Below are 20214 nucleotides of genomic sequence, written 5' to 3'. Positions count from 1 at the left end.
ATAATAATAATAATAATTATTATTATTATTATTATTATTATTATTATTACTCTCGTCTGTGGACAGACTGGTTTACCGGGTAGCTCAGACACAAAGAGACACATAAATCACATTATCATTGTTTAGCCACTCTGTTTATCAGGGCAAATAACATTATTATGAATAAAGTACTTGTTCTTCAAAGATATAAATATAGGCCAATCATTAAACTGGAACGTAAAAGATGAATTTCTTTGAGAGATGACATTATGTTGATGACGGTAAAAATACCAAAAAACAACAGAAATAAAATGATAATCATAATATATAGCAACAAAAACAATTACAGACAACCCCAATAATAATATTAATATTAACATTGATAATAATCATACTTACGAAGCAAGATTTTTCGTGAGCTTGACATTCTCGAGTTGTATTCGTTTTAATCGTATTTAATAAGAAACATGGTTTTGCTTCAGCAAAGTCGAAATTGGTTCCGAGTTTCAAACTATATTCGCAATCGTAACAGGAAATTGACGCTTAAATAAAAATAAAATATGAATTTGTGATCATCTGTACATTTGTAATAATAATAATAATAAGGATATTAAATATAACAATTATATTAATAGTAATAGTATTAACTACTAGGCCTACTACTACTACTACTACTACTAATAATAATAATAATAGTTATAATAATAATATTAATAATAAAAATAATTGTGTTAAATTATGTGTACTAATACTCGTACCCTTCAGTGCTTTTTGGTTTACCATGTGTTCAGAGCTTTTCAAGATTTTTTTGGCCTTTTCAAAAACCTCCAGATAAACTTTGCTATAATTGCGGCCTGTTAAATAGCGACTGAATTATTTAATCTTTTGGGGATGTGTAGACTCTCTTTCTGCTAATTACAGGACCGTAAAAAGCAGTTATTGAGAGGCCTTTTTTGAAATAGGGCAACGACGGCATAATAAAAAACAAACAAACATTATAGGCCTATTCACAGAAAAATGATTTTTTTTTTTATCTTACCATAAGTAAGAACAGACATAGGCCATGGCCATGCATACGATAGATCGGGACCAGACAAAAATACTCAGGTTTCTAAATGCTATATCTGACCACAGAATTTTGTACCATGATTGAACATAATTGTACTTTAAATCGTTTGAATGATAATATGATGTATTGCAAAAAAATGTTTGAAAAAGATTCATTATAAATGGCATAAAGATGAATTGAGATGCTTATTCTACCATGCATAAAACAGTAACAAGATATTTAACTTACAAAAAAAAATTAGAATAAAATACAATATAAATAAATGACTATATTTACATAAGTTGCAGGATATTATAATATAGATTATCTACGCAAAGAAATATAACATGCGATGCGTTAAGAAATACACACGATCAATATGATAAACTTACAAGTAAATTACTTTGCAGTAGCGGATCCAGGAATTCCAAATAAGGGGGGGGGGGGCAGGGAAAGACTTTCACAAATGGAGGGTCAATATCCTCTCAGCCCTCACCATGGCTGGTGTTGATAAGCATTTATGATTATACACTATGGATGGCCGAAAATGGCACTATAATACTTAAATTGAATATGGTTTTCTCTACTTTTTTCCACTTAAAATATAGGTGGGTGGCGTATTTGAATCCGCCAGTGCTGGTTTTTGGTTTTAAATAACGACCTGTGGTACGCTGGAATGGAAAGGGATCCAAAGGTTCTATCCTGTGCAATTTCAATATACTAGATGCCCAGAAAAAAACAAAAACAAAAACATGAAAAAGCCCATTCCCTCCTCCCTCTTGCGGTTCCGTATTAATAGTAGAATAAAAATATAATGAAAGTTACCTGTTAATGATGCAGTGACAACGATTAGAAGTAGAGTCAAGATTGTTTTAGGTTGCGTTGGCCAGTGACGATTCATAGTACGGTAGGTCTTATACAAGAGCACTTTCATATTCAAGGATACAAGTTTACGAAGTCTACTTTATTTTCTTCACAACATTTTCAGCATTTTTCAGTGTTGTCTCATAAAAGCAAAATTTTCAAAAACGGGTACAGGTTGAAGTTAAATGGAAAAAGCCTCACGAGCGCTTACTCCAATCCCAGAAGAGGTGAAATAGGCCTATCTTCAAATTTAGCTTACAATCCACAATGTTAAAAGGAAAGACTTCAAGCGAAATCAAGAAGTTTTTGTCGCCAGTATGATTTTTTTCAGCTGATATCTGTAACACATGAAAAATAGAACACATGAAATTGGAACACATGAAAAATGGAACACATGAAAAATCATACTATGGAAACTCTTAGTTTGGCATATCTCAAACGCTTTGACACTAACATGTGTAATGTGAAGCGCTTAGAGGCATTGTGCATGAAGCGCTATATAAGAACAACATAATTATTATTATTAACAAGGGCTAATATATATCTGAATACATTATATATTACATTACATCTATTTTGTAAATAATCCACAACAATAGGCCTATTCATTAATATAGTTACTACTATGACTTGCTACTTTACAGTACGAAATATTCATGTTTTAATTGCTCAAATGGATCATGTAAAAGAAAGCTCATGAGTGGTTTTAGATCAAACCCAAAAGAACATAATCTCTATGCCTACCTGCTTACAGTAAAGAAAAGATTGTAGAATCATGACGAAGTCCTCGAAAAATATAACAATTTAGGGTTTTAGGCTTATCTCGATTTTATAGTCTACATATGCAGAAAATACATATAATATTTTGTTCTCCCCGACGAATTGTGAGTTTTCTCCCCGTTGATGAGAGGAGAGCTCTCATCAACAGGGTGCTGCCCCCCCCCCCCAACGTCGCCACCCTAGTCTGGACTAATCTGCAAATGTCTTCATGTGTTTAAGTTTTAAAAAACCAGTTTCTATTCTAATAGTTGAAAACGAATTGATCATTAATAAAACATAAATACACAGTAATACTCTAAACTATGAGCGAAAACTTACAATTCAAATGATAATATTTGTTACCGTATCAATTCCAATGCGCAGTTATGATTTCGCTTCAACGTAGTCAAAATGCACCTTCATGCGATAAAGGTCCAAAGGTACTATAGAGCGGATAATGTAAGCATATTTCATACTACTCCTCGCGTCATCATAACTACAACGTTCAGTTTACCATGCCAATGAATTCATCATTTAGATTTAAAAGCCTTGGTTGATTCTTAATGGAATCGTCAACAGAAGCATTGCAATCAACCAGATTGGTGGGATGCTTCTTGGCATTCAATTTCTCGTCTGCCGGCGCACTATTTAATAAAGTTAATTAATCATTGTTGAATAGAAGTCTAAAGCAATAATAGCGGATTGCATTGGTTCTTCGTTAATAGTATGATCGATATTAATCATGCAGTCTAACACAATATTTTCAGATCAGCTAGGAGAATGCCAAAAATGATCGGCTGCGTTTTAGTTTATCATGTTTCTACGAATTGGAATGACCAAGTCATGATCATAGAAAGTTCAAATAATGAAATTTAATCTAAATTAACTGAGATATTCTGGCTGTAGGCCTACTTTGCCTTTATGATGACGATAGGAAAGGTGTAATTTTATTGATAGCCTGGTACTAATAAATAGAACGATAGCCTGGTCGACCAATTTGCGGCAAGGGCCAATAGGTCTACTCTGGAACCATGGCCCCTGGAATCTAGGTACGTCACTGCTTACAAGGCCTATAAATGAGTCAAGCTCATTATTAGGTTTGCTCTTGTAAGGTTCATTATTCAAGGTTCTCGCTATAGTTACAGCTTTTCCGTAACTCCAGATAATAATAAGGATGATCGCTACTCATAAAATAATTATAAGGACTATTATTCATAAGGTACACTAGTGTCATAATTCTATAAAAGGACCTATGTTCATAAGGTTCGTCTAGGTTTCGAGTCCCTAAACTGATTGTTTAAAGTGAACACATATACTCATTAAATTCGAGTAAGCCTACTATTCACCTGTTTGATCCCATATCCTGTTTTTTTTTTTGGTTTTTTTTTAGTCAATGTTTCAGGGCGGAATTGATTACTAATGTATTATTAGGCCGCGTCTACAATTTATTATCATAAAAAGGTGGATACAACATTATACCGTAGGCTTAAACACCGTAAGGCTACTTTTTACTAATTAATTTATTTGCCACACCTTGCGAATAAGTTCCGTGAACATAAACTGATTATTGTTAAATTATCAGTACCGTAAGATATATAATATCAGCAGCATTATAATAATCCGCGTGGACTGGGGTCTAGACAGCTAATCACTATATTATTAACTCTCGGGCACCCAGGATTATCCGACGATTGACCGGCGGTGACCTTTCCTAGGCATTCGACACTATTTCTACCCCTCCTCTTATACGGTACTCCTACACTTTTGGATTTCGTAGGAAGTCGGCTTTACCCACCAGAACCAGAACCACGTGGCTTTACCGGAGTAAATTTGGTTTTGATGAAAGAAACCAACCATTATTGAATACTCGTTGCGTCGGTGGTATGACACACGATATTGAGAATATGGCTATATTATATATAAATAATATATTAATACATGTGAACACTGTGTGTCTTTTCTAATTTGAAGAAGGCTATATTTCTAAACTGAGAATCAGCACGTGTAAAAAATAATACAATTGGAATATTATAAATTACTAAGTGTGAAATAATGATAAAAATAATTGTAGTACAGCGAAGAAAGTGATGGATGGATGAATGCCAGTGAGATGTTTGTCGCCCTCTTCATTTGTAATTGTAAAAAACAGGAGTATACACTCTCGTACAGAAAACAATCAGTGAATGCGAAAGCGAGGCAAATTGTCGATGTGGTTGTTATCGTCGTATCCTGACGTATGTTTCTAAATTTATTAATTCCGGTAGTAACAGCTATTTCACTCGAAATACAAGTGGAATCTTCACTTTCTTCGAAGGCATTGTATGTATATATATTTTAGTTTATTAGATTTTAAAACTAACATTATTCAGATTTGCTAGGCCTGTCATTCGTCTTACGCTAGGCTTAGGCCTAGGCCTAACCCTAGTCTTAGGCCTTTGCCTCGTTACATCCTTAGGCCTACATGCACCACCTAACAACCTAATAAGGCTAGGGCTCCTCCTAGGCTATGGACCTAGCTAGTAAGTAGCCTACTTAGGCCTAGGTCTGAAAAGGCCCTTGTTTATATATCTGATGGTGGTAGGTCAGGCTGGCACTAGCAGGTTACACTGATGACTGGTTATTAAATAATTAATGAATTAAAAGCAACAGCTTAAAAATGGCCCAGTCAATAAGTTAAAGTATTGCCCATCCTCTGGACCCCAACCTCAAACAAGGCAAAAGGGGGCTTCTTCTGATATGAATCACTCTTCCTACAGTATTCTATGTCACATGGCTCCTGTTTAGTACTCCCTGTTGAAAAGCTTTACCCACTGTAAATATATCATCAGCCTATGAATGACCATGGTGTTTCATGACAATTTTATTTAATTTTAAAATCTATTCATTTTAATTTCTTGCAGGTACTGTAAAACGACGGAAATCAAACACAAAGGGACCATAAATTAACAAATTGGAGGATATACTAATATTACCGTATTGAAAGTGCAAGGAGATACTGCATATCCACTGCACACTGAATTAAATATTTTATTTAAGTACATTAGTAGTAGTTCAAAACCACTGCTGTTCAGTTTTTAACAATGAAGATCTACTCATTAACTATCCTGCATAAAGGCTCCACTAAGGTATTGACATTCAAAGCAGCCTATGATCTTTCATCGTTTGGGTATTTCCAACGGAAAAGGTAGGAGCTCAACCCATATTTCTCTTCTTAATTATTTATAATTATTCAATTTATTTCATAACACTTCCAAGATGGAAAAAAGATCATAAAAACGTCAAAATACAATTAAAAAAACAGGACGCATGCTAAAGGCACATTTGCCTTTGTCGTAGTTACATAGCCACAAGTCCCACTCTGGAGGACCATTACCACAGGATTGCAACTTGCAAGACTGGGCATAGACTTAGGGAACTATACAATTTTTTTTAAATTTGTTTATCTTATTTTATTTTTTTTTTGCATTGGTGTAGGATTAGCACATGCCTTGTTAATACAGTATGTGTAGTGTTGGGTAATGGTAATACGGAATTATATAAATTGAAAACTAGAATTCTATATTCAAACTGTTTTCTTTTATTTACTGTAGTTTATAGCTTCAAATAAGAATGGACAAAAATTGTCCAGGTTGCAAATTAATGTTCAACATAAATACCTTTCCCATTTTCTTTTGTGTAAACCATTAGATCATGTTTATATTTACTGTAACTAATCAATAGCATTTTCATAGTGAATTCTATAAACCTGCAAAATTCATTTTTTTAAATTTTTGAGCATCCTTAGAAGTTAATAATTTATTTGGTTGTTTGACATTATCCAATGTTTATATTGATTTTTTATTTTTTTTTTGAAAACATTTTGATATCTTAAAATTGTAAATACCATAAGCTTTCTATTCACTGATTGGCTGAGTTTTATTTTTTATATTTTTATAAATAATTATTGAAGTTACAATCGAATTAATTAATTTTTCATGGTTTTTATTTTGTAAACATAGTGTTCAGGAATTTATGCACTTTACAAGCCAGATCATTGTTGAAAGGACTCAGCTTGGACTGAGAACATCTGTGAAAGAACAAGGTAAATACCATCTTCTGGCTTTATTCCCACTTTAAGTGGGGTTACCATTTTCCACATATTTCTGTATGTGGGAGACGCCCTATCCTTGGTGTTTTTCCTTTACGATCCACATATTGTGGTGAATGTTTTTAGAGCTGGATGCCTTTCCTGTGGCCAACTGGTCGAACTCCTAAGACTATCGCCCGATCAGCCAGATTTCGTTCTTTTAATTCTGACAGGAGGGCCAGTACCTCCACCTCACACTAGGGCAGTTGCTCTAGGGTAGGTGATCAGTCGCTGGGGGCTCAACCATGAAGCAGATTGCACAGGATTACATAGTGAACGGTGGCAGTCTCCTCACCTACCTTGATCTGACCAGATTTTGGTACACCTTATTCACCTTTTGCTTGAAAGCCAAATACCAATGAATATTTTCTGTAAGTTTTGTTCTTCATGATTTAAAACTTGAACCTAGATTCATATTTTTTTCACAGATTACCTTTGTCATGCATACATACGTAATGATAGTTTAGCTGGTGTTTTGATCGCAGACCATGAATATCCAAACCGTGTGGCTTTCTCCTTGATAAGTAAAGTCCTGGACTCCTTTGCAGCACAAGTGGAGCCAAACATGTGGCATAAGATAACAGAAAACAATGCAGACTACTCAGGATTAGACGAATTTATAACAAAATATCAGGTATTTTAAAATTAAAAATACTAACATTTGTTATTTTTATTGTTTCAAACCAAATTCATAAAAGGTTACTCTTCCATCTTATTGTACAAGAACAGCTGCTATTCAGGGGAGGGGGGGGGCCTCTGGAAAAAAATCAAGTAATGTGAAGTTTTATAAAGTACTGTCAGTAGTTCTCATTCTGAGGCATAGTAGTCAAGATGTTTTGGAGTCATGAGTAGATATCCTCTGCCGACAGAGGATTTGAACCCAGGACCCTGGAATTGAAAGGCAAGCACGTTTAGGTGGCTTAAAGAGTGGAAAAAATTGGTATAAATAATATTATTAATTTTTGATATTTCCAACTGAATTATGCAAGGCTAATCTTCCAAGTGATACTATTTTATGAGATTATAAATGTTCACCAAAACCTTATTTCCCCTTATTTAAATTGCTTTCATTCATACTAACATTTTAGTAGCTTCATTGCAGTAGTAAATTTGCGTGTTAAGTATCTGTCTCTTATACACATCTAGATGTGTATAAGAGACAGGTTGAGACCTTTGTAAGACCTTTCAGATTTCTGGGAGACTCCTACAACTTGTAGAAGACTTGGAACCCTGGCATGAACAACTCTAGATGCCCTGAATTGGCACTCTCGAGAATATAATTTATAAAAATCTTTTTTAAAGCAGTGTTTCCTGGCAACATGATTAGATTCTTCCTCGATGTAGGTTCCAGGGTTCCAGATTTGGGGGGGGGGGGAATAAAAAAGAAAGGAAAAAAAAAATAAAGAGGAGCAATATTTGCCATTGAAAAAATATTTTCATCCCATACATTTATTCATATACTGTACCTAGGAATTATCATGTACTGTGTAAGTTAAGTTGATTGTAATTCTTAGTACTTTAATTTTTATTAGTTATTATTAACTATTAAAAACTGTTGCAGTATTTACTTTTATTTACGTTTTCACAGCACAATACTATAGAAGCAGTTCTACAGAGGGGAGAAAAACTAGACGACTTAGTATCCAAATCAGATGACTTAAGTTTACAATCAAAAACATTCTACAAAACAGTAAGGTTGCAATTAGTAAAGTAAAATGAATTTGTAAGATTTTCCCATTAAATGCTCTTCATCTTGATGTAAAAATTAATTTACCATTATTTTATCAAATTACATGTACAAAGATTTAATTGTAAATGAAATGCAATTAATCTTTATTGAAACATTAAAATATTGTTATGGTAATATTTACCATTTTGTCTATGATGTTATAAGAACAAGCATTTATTATTTATATTAAATTATTATTAAAAAACTGACTCATGTTAAAAACTAACTCATTATGAAAACAAGTATTTATTATTTATTTTAAATTATTATATTTATATTGTAAATAAATAAATATTTATTTTTTTATTTATCAAGCAAATTATAAATTTCATAAACATAAAAACAAGTATTTATTATTTATATTAAATTATTATATTTATATTGTAAATAAATAAATATTTATTTATTTTTTTATTTATCAAGGCAAGAATAACTCATGAAAACAAGTACTGTATTTATTATTTATATTAAATTATTATATTTATATTGTAAATAAATAAATAAATATTTATTTTTTTTTTTATTTATCAAGGCAAGAAAAACTAACTCATGTTGCGTTATACAGTAACCTCAAATGCTACACCAGGCAGCTCGCTATTCCTTGTCACCTTTCTCATCGGAATTTCTGATGATTTAAATCCCAGGAATTCCGACAGAATTTTTTAGCTTGTTGTCATGCCGACCTGGCAAAAGACCTCAGTTCCCAGTGACAATGATGTGGTCGAGATGGAGCACCGTCTGCGGAGTACATGCTGGGGTATCCAATGATGAATTTGTATGAATCGGCTAGTATCGTTTAAGTCCTTGGGAAGAACTAGACGCTCTAGTTAATGTAAAATGGTCACATTTAGTGTTTATTACCCACCATGATGTTACTGTTACTCCAACACCCGCCCCCCCCCCAAAAAAAAATTTAAGAATCAAAATGTATATATTTTGATGTTGAGAATACATATTTTTAAGCTTAAATGTGGCAGCTGTGTGTGTTTCACTTGATAATGAATTGTGAGCCTTCATTAAAATTAATCCTAAAAATGTAAAAATCCTGTGATTCGATATGAGGCAATGCTACCTAGGCACACCGTATATTCTCACATATAAGACCAGGCTTAAAATAGAAAATTACGATCAAAAAAGAGGGGGGTCATTTTATACACATAAAACATAACAATTTTTTTGAATCATGTTTGTCTTATTGATGTTATTGATGTTTGTCTTATTGATGGATCATCTGTAACATGTGAATTTACTACTGAAATGAAGCTACAATAATACTAACGGTTAGTATGAATGAACACAATTTTAAATGTGAGGAAATGAGATTTCAATGAACATTTCAAAGCCCATAAAATGGTATAATTTTGAAAATTGGCCCTACATCTGACCCTGTCCTTATTAGCCACCTGTGCAGTATGAAGACCATAAAAAGCGGCAGAAAGTAGGAATACCAATGATGAAACCAGGGGTCATCTTTTATGCACGACATAAAAAAATTGTCCAAAAATCTTCTCAAACTTGGCGGTCGTCTTGAAACGGGGATCGCCTTATACGCGAGTATATACGGTACTCATTGACCAATCATGATGACTATCATCAAGTCTAACGAAATGTTTAATCACAACCGTAATCTCAGGAGGGTAATAATTGTGTTTTGTATTAGCCTATGTCTTTTTTATCATGTTTACGTACGCAAAAATGTAGATTTTGCCAGCTATTAAATACTCGTATGGTTAGGGTCGGAGTACGCCCTCACAATTCGTCACGGAAATACAGTATATTGATGATGAAATAACTCGAGACTAATCAAAGCTGCCACTCAATGTATGCTGATTGATGTGTCTTGATGTAAATGGTGCTACAGATGATGGAATAATTGAATGTTTAAACAATTCCGGTAGCTAACATTTTCAATAGATCTTCCGATGTCAAAAGAATATATTCTCAGAGTAGGTTTTTTGAAATACAATGTGTGTGTTCAGGATATGAGTCAAAACAAGAACAGGATGTAGGATTTGAAAATGTTTAAGCATCTGTTAGGTAGTATTTTATGACACCCTGAAACAATCTTAGTGTCTTGGACAGGCTCTCACTGTAATTGTAGTATTGTATAATGTACATTGATATATTACTTAGAAAAATAATCTCCATGCCCACATAAGTTCATATTTAAACAAAAACTTGTCTGAAATAGTACATAATTTTCATTTGATTTAGAAAAAATCCACTCAGATGTATAATTGAAGGAATACAAACAAAATATCCCTGTTCTTAAAAGTGATGTTTTTGAATATAACCCAGATCCATTATCCAAATAATGGGTAAATTTATCCAAAAATACTATACTGTATATTAAATAACTTGCCATTTTTTTTTTTTTATAAATCTTGAGGGAAAAAAAATATGCAGGTTTTTAAAGTCTTACTAATTTGGTATGTTCACATTTATATTGAATTCAACTAAGTATATAGAGTAAACAATTTATCAGCGTAGAAGTTGATGATTTTGAATAAATGTTGGGGAATTTCAAAATATTAACTCTATATAGTATCATGTGTTATTATTCCTGGAAGACTGCATTAGGAATCTTTCAAGCATTAGTTGCTCTAGCATAAAAATTCAATGGGGTGGTTGATTTACAATAACCTGGCAACCACCACTGGGGGACATGGAATAATTAAACGATAAAACTAAATTACTAATAAGCACGAAATGTTTATATTAAAAACAAAAAGCTATTGCAGTCTTTACATGTACAGTAATTAGCATGATTGTATGTGTTGTCTGCTGTTGCTATGGCACGATCTGGTGCGCGGTGCTCTATTTGTAACTAGCTAGCTGCTCAGGCTAGGCCGCTGGAAGTTCCCCAGTGAGTTGTGAGACGTTGGCAGCGCTGTTTGGAAATAATCCCGATAAAATGGTCTGTAGCAAAATCCTGACAAATGACAGTGAAACCCCCTGGGAAATTATTTTTTTAAAGTGTTCTGGGGTGAAAAAAAAATCATCCCATTATTGCCAAAACATGGGCTTGGCTTCCGATGGGTTAGGACGGCTCATGTGACACTATGGTTTTACAGAATCCACAATAATACTCCTATAGCTCGTAAGGCTATTAAGTACATAACATATGATGATACTATAGAACAAAGACATTTCACTCATATAGTTTGTATATTGATAAATATTTGGGTCTTTTTTTCTAATAAATCTATGATTTATTTAATGTGAAATAAATATTGCTAAATACGAAGTGCATGTGTTATTTTTTGTCGCTTTATTCTCAAATATTATCAATCTTAATCAATATTTGGAGTGTGTGTAACCAATAGATTTGATTACCAATGCTCCCTAGCTGTGACATTCCTGTGTTTTTAGTACAATTTTCACCTGTTTGTTGGTTAGTGATGAAGCTAAACCAAACCTGGTTAGGCCATACTTGCGACTGATTGCTTGGATGGTTAACAGATTTTCGTCTGGTAGGAAAGAAGAATCACAATAAGCCTACACCAGTGGCGGTGCCGGAAATTCCCTGAAGAGCTCCACTGTGGTTGGTGCAAATGAAAAATATGACCACCTCTATATACCTGGAAATTGGCTTTCCCCCCTCAAAACTTGGCGCAGTCTACTCTACATGTTCCTTTTCAAGTTGTGTGCGCCAGTTATTGCATCTACTATTTTTGTCTCTGACCCAATTGCAAAGTACTGTATGCATTTTACTAATATTCAGCATAATAATACAGTATTAATAAATCCTACATAAAACAAATGCACTCCTGACTACTTTTTAATTATTCAAGATTCTCCAAATACATTTGATTTGTTTTTTACAAAATACCTTGTATTTTACAGAATTAATATTACGCTTTTTCATTGGTCCATAACTGACATTATATTTCAATGGAATTTTCAAAATGAAACATACAAAACAAGAAAAATAATTGATTCCCAGATAATACTAGCTGTAACCACCAAAATGGCAATAACCGCTGTAACCATCAAAATGGCAATAACCGCTTATCGTTTATGTAACCATGGTATAATCACCCATTAACACTAAACATAAACGGAAAACAAATTATGAAATCGCAACAATATACAGTATTTACATTAAAAAAAAGACAGAAAACATGTACATGAAACCATTGATGTTCACCCCTCTCTAACCAGTTGCTATGATGATGCAACAACGCAGACCACTCAATCTTGCAATGTGAATCTGGCTGACCTAGCTCCAAAAGTGTCGGTAGGCCTACTGCACTTTCATCACCAAGCTTAAAATAAGCATCCCATCAGCTTATCCAATTTCCATCAGCAACATGGTGTGTTTTGGTCGTATTTTCCATGCTTTTTTCCCTTCAAATTTTTGGTTTTGTTTCTTGGTCTGTAACTTTGCGGATGAAGATTGCATCCTCTGGATGATCAATATCACCACTCTCATACATGTACGATGAAGCGATTGCCAATATAGTACCATCATGACTAAACAAAATTATAATTACAGTATTATTTATTAAATCTTCCTTCAAATGTACAAGATGTTTAATATATTATTTTTTTTTTTTTGCAACCACTTATTGCCATTCAAAAAAATCAAAAATAAATTTCAAATTGATATTTGAAGGAACAAGTTCTAACTAATTAAAATACATCTTCAAGCCTGGTTTCCATAAAATAGCTACATGCTATCGCCGACTCCCTTGGCGATGCTGATTGGTCAGATGAATCGGGGAGCGTTCCCGATTGTGTCAGGGACAGCTACGCAGTGCAAGGAATGCAGTGTAAACGCTGTAGTGACTGTGTAGCGATTCTATGGAAACTCAGCTCTACATCCAATTACACTTGTCAAAGTTTAGGTGCTACGATGCTCTATAAACTCTCATGCTTCACTAGGCTTTGGGAGTCTCACAGGATTTGAACCTAGGACCCTGGGATTAGAAGGCAAACATTATCGATAAAATTCTTAATTTGCATACCTGAATGCGAGGTAGGATATACTAGTGGGATATCTGTGGAACTGACACAAACGTTTCTTGTTAAATCCGTCCCATATATTGACGAATCCATCAGAGCCGCCACTTGCGAATGTGTTGTGCACGTTATGGAAGGCGATGGCGTTGACAGGGTAAATCTCCTCCTTACCTTCATTCTGTAATGACAAAACCGTTTTTATTTTCAACCACTTACAAATTTTTTAAAATAGCATAAAATTAATAGCATATAGTAATTTGCATAATCACACAGGTACCAACATTAACATGCTTTGCCTTCTTAATCATCCTGCATTCTGCCACATTTCAAATTAATTAACAGAGGACTTGAATTTACAACCTTCATCACTACATTCAACTACATCATAAAGCATACCATAGACAAAAACAATACCCTAAGTCTCCTACCCTGGGGTGGCAATACCCTCCTAATAAGGCTAATTAGAATTTAAAGGAACAAACCTTCAATCTGTGACATTTAAATGCATATTTTTTCTTCTGTATCTCCGGGCTTGGATCCAGGTATTCAACAGCGACTCTGCCCTCTATACTACTTAGTACATATCCATGTTTATTTGGGAAAGAACGAATACAGCGGGTCTGGTACTTAAGGCTTGATTCTCGTCTCTGTTGTACATAGCCCATGTTCCGGAGATCCCACACAAGGACTTTCCTACCTGCCGTTCCAACAATGAGTCTTTCTCCAGAAACAGCCATTGTATACACCTGTAAAATAAATTGAATCTTTCAATAGCTTATAACTCATAATTTATGTGTTATAAATTATTTCATAATTCAAATTACACAGAGCAGGCAGTCAACAGATGCTTTTTAAGATCAAGAAACTGCAACTTGATTTCTTAGGCCACTGTATGAGAAAGGGAAAATTAGATTATTTATTTCTCACGGGGAAGATGGAAGGAGGAGAGATATAGGGTGAAGGGGATATAGAGATCGCCAGAGAGTAAATTTTCAAGGTATTGTTGAGAATGGCCAAGGAAAGGAAAGTTTTGCATTCCATGGTTGCCAATAACACTGTATATGGCACAGAGAGAGAGAGAGAGAGAGAGATATAAGCTATGCACTGTAGACTTTTGAAACCTATTGGTTGATATAAATTTTACATAATGGCAGGGGTGGTGACAGCAGTTGGGCTATACTGGCCGAAGCCCAGCCGTCGGGAAGGCACAGTAAAATCTGTCAGGGAAAAATAGAACGTGGTGGGGCTAAGGTAAGTGTAAACTCCGGCCAATCTGTTGGGAACGATGAACTACCTGTAGGGGAAAAGCTGGCATCACCCCTGCATGATAGTGAGACTTAAAAGGAGAAATATTAATATATAATTAATATCATCATATATTTTTTAAGGGCTACCTTGTCTGGTTGTGAGAATGATCCAGCGTTGCATGGCGTCCTTGGATCCCAGAGCTTGACGGTCTGATCCCAGCTACCGGTGATTATTACATTCACATCGGAACAATACTCTACACATTTTATGGCACCCTCATGACTACCAACAGTGATCTCTGACATAGACATGAATTTGACCATAAGAAATATTATGACTAAAAGTATCAATGGAATAGGTATATAATAATGGCAAATATATTTATCTGGTTCCATAAGTATAGTAGAAAAATTACTAATTGGTTCAACAAAACAGATAATTTTTATTATCATCTGAAAATAGTTATACTTTTTGTAATTTGAAATTAAAAGTGATTAACATTTAAAAGCACCTGACAAAGTTCCATTTGGTATTGTAGTTAATTGATGAGTTTTCGTGCAATAATGTGTAACAAAAATATATACTGTAACAATGATAATGTAAAACTAAACGTTATTAAATTGAATTAGTTTATGGTTATCGGCACCTTACCTGAGCTTGTATTAACATCAAACACCTTTAATTGCTTGTCTAAACCACCACTGTATGTGTGAGTACCATCCTAAGTGAAAAAATATGTTAATTGTTTAGTCAAAATTTAAACCAGAACTCTGCGAGGGCTAATGTTCCTATGCAGTCATTTTGGTGAAATATTGCACTATTTGTAATGACAACTACTACACTGTACTACTAGGTCGGTCACAGCCGAGCCCTAGCGCGCATCCATCCTCCATTCGTCACGGTTCCGCATCTGTCTCTTCTATTCCAGAATCTTTCTTCAGTAATTTCATGTTAGTTTTTGTCTGCCTCTGCCCCTTCTACCATGTGTGGGTTCCCAGAGAATAAGCTAGCAGAACCGGAAGTTCTGGATGACAATAAAAGTGTCCAGCCTGGATAGTGTCATTCGCCTCTATGCAATCTTGTCCCCGACCTTTGGTAGGGCCCCATACGGTAGGCTGTTTGTGATTCTATCACGCCAACTGATGTTAAGGGCAGCTCATAGCATCCGGGTGTACGTACCATTTAATGATTTCTCCAGGACAGGTGTTGCAGTCCAAGAATTGCACAGCCATATAATAAAACTGATTCAACTGTAGAAGATACTTAGCTTGTAATGATGTAAGTAGAAATAAGGAAACAAACAAAATGGATCCTGGACTTTTCTTTAAAGAGAACTCAAAATGTATATCTTTAATGTCCTCTAACCTAAAGCGATTAGTCGTTGAATTTTTCGTACATTCACTTGAGTTCAATTATCCTTTGGAGAGGTCAACAAATGGACTTGGTTTCTATCAACACAGACATTCAATAAGCCACTTATATAATGCTAGATTATTGAGCGTTTTGGATTGAGGGGAGTGATAAAGTTTTAAACAACAGAGCACAATCACATGACCAATACTATACAGTATGTATAAAAAATTCATAACCAACAGGTGTTTGGAAGTTCAAGTTTGCTTTTTTACAAACTTTTGACAAATTTGATGATTACAGACGTACATGGACGTACACACGCACATGCATGGAAAATTGCAATGGTTCTTATTGCTTTAGTACTGTACAGCATAACAACCAAAAACAATTTTTCACTTATTCATAAAACACTTGGCAATTAAGAACATTAATAGTTTTATTTTGGTTTTTTAATGTTGCAAAATAACTATAAAAAAAAAACACAAAAAAACAAATCACTGTAAGTTTAAGCATACTGATGGTTTTCCATTGATAATAGACAGAATATTTGTTATGTATACTGTAACAGAATTGTTTAGGACTTACATAAAAACAGCAGTCCAAAACAGCCTGAGAATGGGTATACTTTGTACGTAGTAGGTTTGATTGGACATCATATAGCCGGACAGTCTCATCCCACGATGATACCAGGAGGAATTGTGATGATGTTGGACTAAATTTGGCAGCCGAGATACCATCATCAGGACACTGGTTCAACTTAAACTCATTTGATGTTTCTGCCATTATATTTAATCCCAAATGATACCTGAGAATTCAAATGTATCAGAGTATAAGAAATGCAGTACAGTAGTTTGTAATCCAATGCATTTTATATGGTCTTATGAAATAATCGGGTAACAGTTTTTGTACGGTCGGATGCGAAACCGTATTACCATACTATTAGCACCAACAAACTTACTCTTAATCAGCTACCTTTTCATACATTTTTAATTCTACTCAGATATCTATATTTACTGTATATTATAATGTCTATTTTATATATAATTATTTTTATTTAGTATTAATTTTAAGTATGTTTTAGTGCAATCTGTCTTTCAATGTTACTTCACAACTTAAAAAATAGAATTTTATACTACTTTTTGTGTTTTATGACAATAAAGGAAGGTCAAGGATTTTGTTCCGACAACTTTATGAAATCGAGGGCTGATTGGTGGAGCTGATTCGAACCTTAAACTTGACTAGGCCTAGCCTATACAGTAAGCTAGGCCTACTAGGCCTCATGAGTGATATTAAAAGTAGGCCCTAAGCCTACTGTAGGCTAATCTGAATCATATTAGGCTATTCATATTCAATAACAGATTTGTTAAAACCCATATTACTGTAAAGTTTATATTTGCGTGGAGGATATCTCAAAAATCAGCTCAAAGTTACACGGAAAATCGATAGGAAAATAGATGCGTGGAATCATAATTGCTGCATAATTAATTGTATTGGTTACATATTAAGATACGCCGTGGCTAGAGATACGGTACCGTATCGGAACTTCCGATTGCTAAAGGTACGGTAAATGATATTACCTCATGATTAGCCAATAGAAATGACCGACGCGATTTTGGCTTTTTTGCAATGTCGACGTCGCTATCATGAGAAACGTGTGGTGCAAACAGTTACGATCAAATTTATGTCATAAAACTTTAGGCCCATTTCATGTATTTCGATTGGGGCTTATCGCAACGTTTGAGATAAAAATCCTTTCTGTTGTTATCTTGCGTATTTTATGGTCTACCAATGTTCTCCTAAGGCTAGGCCTAGGGCCTAGCCTGAATACCCGCCTAGGGGCCTATTATAGGCGTACTACTAGGCTAGGCTTAGGCCTACTGTAGTGCTACTACAAAGTGTAGAGTCGTTGCGGCCCTGAGTCGATTCAGCCCCGAGTTGTTATTTTTGTCATGCATTTCGGCAGCGGTGCATGGAGCGCCAAAGGTGCGGCCACGAATAATATTTTAATCAAACAAGGTGGCTAAGCAGTATACCGTTTGTTAAACATGAAACTTAGGCTATATTACTGCAACATTATCAGATATTAACAATTCTTTTTAGTAGTATTTTTATTATTATTATTATTATCAATTATTATTAAAGTGTTCATTGCAGTATCAAATGATGTTCTTTCTTTTTACAGAAACAACACAAATGTTGCAAGTCGATTGGTTTGGTCGAGACACGTTTCTTTTTATCGTTTCCATACAAAATATATATTTGGATCATGTTTATAAATGCTTCAATAAAATTTAGATTTATAAAATAAGTAGGCTTATAGTTAATTTAGTTTGTCATAAGTTTTTTTTTTTTTTGCATCTCCATTTACATTACCAAATGCTCTATTTATAACAATACATAGGCCAATATAAAATAAATTAAAATATATTGAATGATGTGATAATGAAAATAAAGCAAATATATTATTGTATTCATAAGACCGACAAAATCACTCATTGCTTAGAAATTAACTAAAGAAATGATTAACTACAGTATAATTTGAGGAAAGGACGTTTTCAACGATTATGTTCAGGCACATGGTTTGTATATTCTTGTTTGTTGTATTTACATTGTCGATACATATTTTGATTAGGCATGTTTATAGAATACACAAATAAATGGAAATAGTAAAATGTATAGTTTAAATAAAATGTATAGGCCTACAATGTTAATGGCTGTTTCAGGCTTCTTTTGATTTAAGTAAGCTGGAAATTTCACTCACAAGGCCTACGGTATTGTTGCATGGAAACTAACTATAAAAATCGGAAAGAAACGCCCACAAAAAGGTTCCCAGTACTCTTCAGGTTGAAGCAGACATCCTTTGTACGCCGTCTTCAGGAACTGCAAAGTATAGTTCAGAGGATAAGATTAAACTGGCTATTTTTAGGTGCCCACACATGCCATGCATGGAGTTATAAAATTAAGTCAAAATAATTATAACTCCATGTGCCATGGCAGTGAATGTGTACGCATGTGTTCACCTCTCGTCTATGGTTCCGATAAAAAAAAAAAATTATTCAACTTTGTTTAAGCTTTAATATTTCATTTACCGTATATGGACAGGGCCCCTGCCGGCAGGAGCCGATCATGAGATGTCTGACAGGGGAACCGAAAATGGGGCCGATCGAAATAACATCGCCTTAAGGGGATGTCCGCGAAATATTTGTTTTCTAGACAGACGCAACCTCTGAGGCATTTTGGGCGATCAATTTTTCCCCCTTTTTAACTTCCTATTAAATTAAATTCATAGCCAGGTTTCAACTAGGGTGAGGGCCTAAGATAGGCAGTAACAACAAGGAAAGGTCAGACAAAAGGCCTAGATGTTCAGGCAGGCCTATCCTACCTAGGCATAGCTAGTTTAGGTATAATAGGCCGGCCTACTACTCTCTAGCTAGGCCCTCCAGCTTCGCTAGGTTTCAGCTAAGGCCTACTACTAGAAGACACTAGCCTAGGCCCTCAGCTGAGCCTTAGGTCTACAGTAGGCTCAGACAGGCAGTCAGTCTGTCTGGGTTATAACTTCTTTAAAACGTACTTTTTATAGTACAACTAATTTTCAAAATTTATATTGTAACATTAGAACCTGATCATAAATGATAAGTTGTGCACATATCATCTAGGCCTATTCCTAGACCCTATATAGGCCTAGGCCCCTAGACCTCGGCACGGTACCGTTACCAGCCCTGTTCATTCAACTAATGCGTGGGTATTGCCTGGCCTGGATGCCCTAGCTAGGCCTAGGCCACGGCCGGCTAGACCCTAGGCCTTTTAAATAGGTTCTAATTCGTCATGTTCATGCTAAAAAAGAACAATTTATCCTACGTTTCTTAGGAGATAAGCATATATAAACTTACTTAGAGCACACAGAAACAGGATTTCAATTCAGTATTTTATGGATATTTTAAAGTAATTCGACCAATCCAATTTTCAAAATTCGTAAATTTAGCGAGGCCGCGATCATCTACCGCCACCAACGGTAGACGATAGAGTTTCTTATAGAGAGACGTCAAGTGAGTTAAAATATTTGGGACCTTTATATTTAAAAGAATGTTTAAAAAGTTCGCATTGAGGTCTTGGAACGACAAGGTTCCCCCCCCCCCCCCCCCC

The 20214-nt window shown here is 34.7% G+C and overlaps 2 protein-coding genes and 1 long non-coding RNA gene across 3 annotated transcripts; 1 reads left to right on the top strand and 2 right to left on the bottom strand.

The window, feature by feature from the left end:
- Positions 1-382: 382 nt before the first annotated feature.
- LOC117102582 lies at positions 383-3303 on the bottom strand. Its single transcript, XR_004444442.1, has 3 exons — positions 2990-3303; positions 1853-2229; positions 383-521 (listed from the first exon to the last, which is right to left on the bottom strand). It is a non-coding gene; the product is annotated as an uncharacterized LOC117102582 (long non-coding RNA).
- A 1514-nt stretch (positions 3304-4817) lies between these two features.
- LOC117102628 (synaptobrevin homolog YKT6-like) lies at positions 4818-11045 on the top strand. The gene is made up of 6 exons (XM_033243010.1): positions 4818-4969; positions 5551-5834; positions 6649-6731; positions 7205-7410; positions 8365-8466; positions 9038-11045. Exons 2-6 carry the CDS (start codon positions 5731-5733, stop codon positions 9071-9073), a joined length of 531 nt encoding a protein of 176 aa, XP_033098901.1. The 5' UTR covers positions 4818-4969; positions 5551-5730; the 3' UTR covers positions 9074-11045.
- Positions 11046-12063: 1018 nt separating this feature from the next.
- On the bottom strand, positions 12064-20094 carry LOC117102581 (mitotic checkpoint protein BUB3-like). The gene is made up of 7 exons (XM_033242906.1): positions 19962-20094; positions 16657-16876; positions 15370-15439; positions 14865-15016; positions 13953-14216; positions 13476-13648; positions 12064-12981 (listed from the first exon to the last, which is right to left on the bottom strand). The coding sequence occupies exons 2-7, from the start codon at positions 16852-16854 to the stop codon at positions 12858-12860; spliced, it is 981 nt and encodes a 326-aa protein (XP_033098797.1). The 5' UTR covers positions 16855-16876; positions 19962-20094; the 3' UTR covers positions 12064-12857.
- Positions 20095-20214: the final 120 nt, after the last annotated feature.

This window comes from Anneissia japonica, unplaced genomic scaffold (assembly GCF_011630105.1).
Source record: "Anneissia japonica isolate Jap-2015-1 unplaced genomic scaffold, ASM1163010v1 scaffold1489_len2284818_cov182, whole genome shotgun sequence".
Classification (NCBI taxonomy): Eukaryota; Metazoa; Echinodermata; class Crinoidea; order Comatulida; family Comatulidae; genus Anneissia; species Anneissia japonica.
Note: the sequence above shows the minus strand (reverse complement) of the source record. Positions and strands in the feature narration are given on the sequence as shown.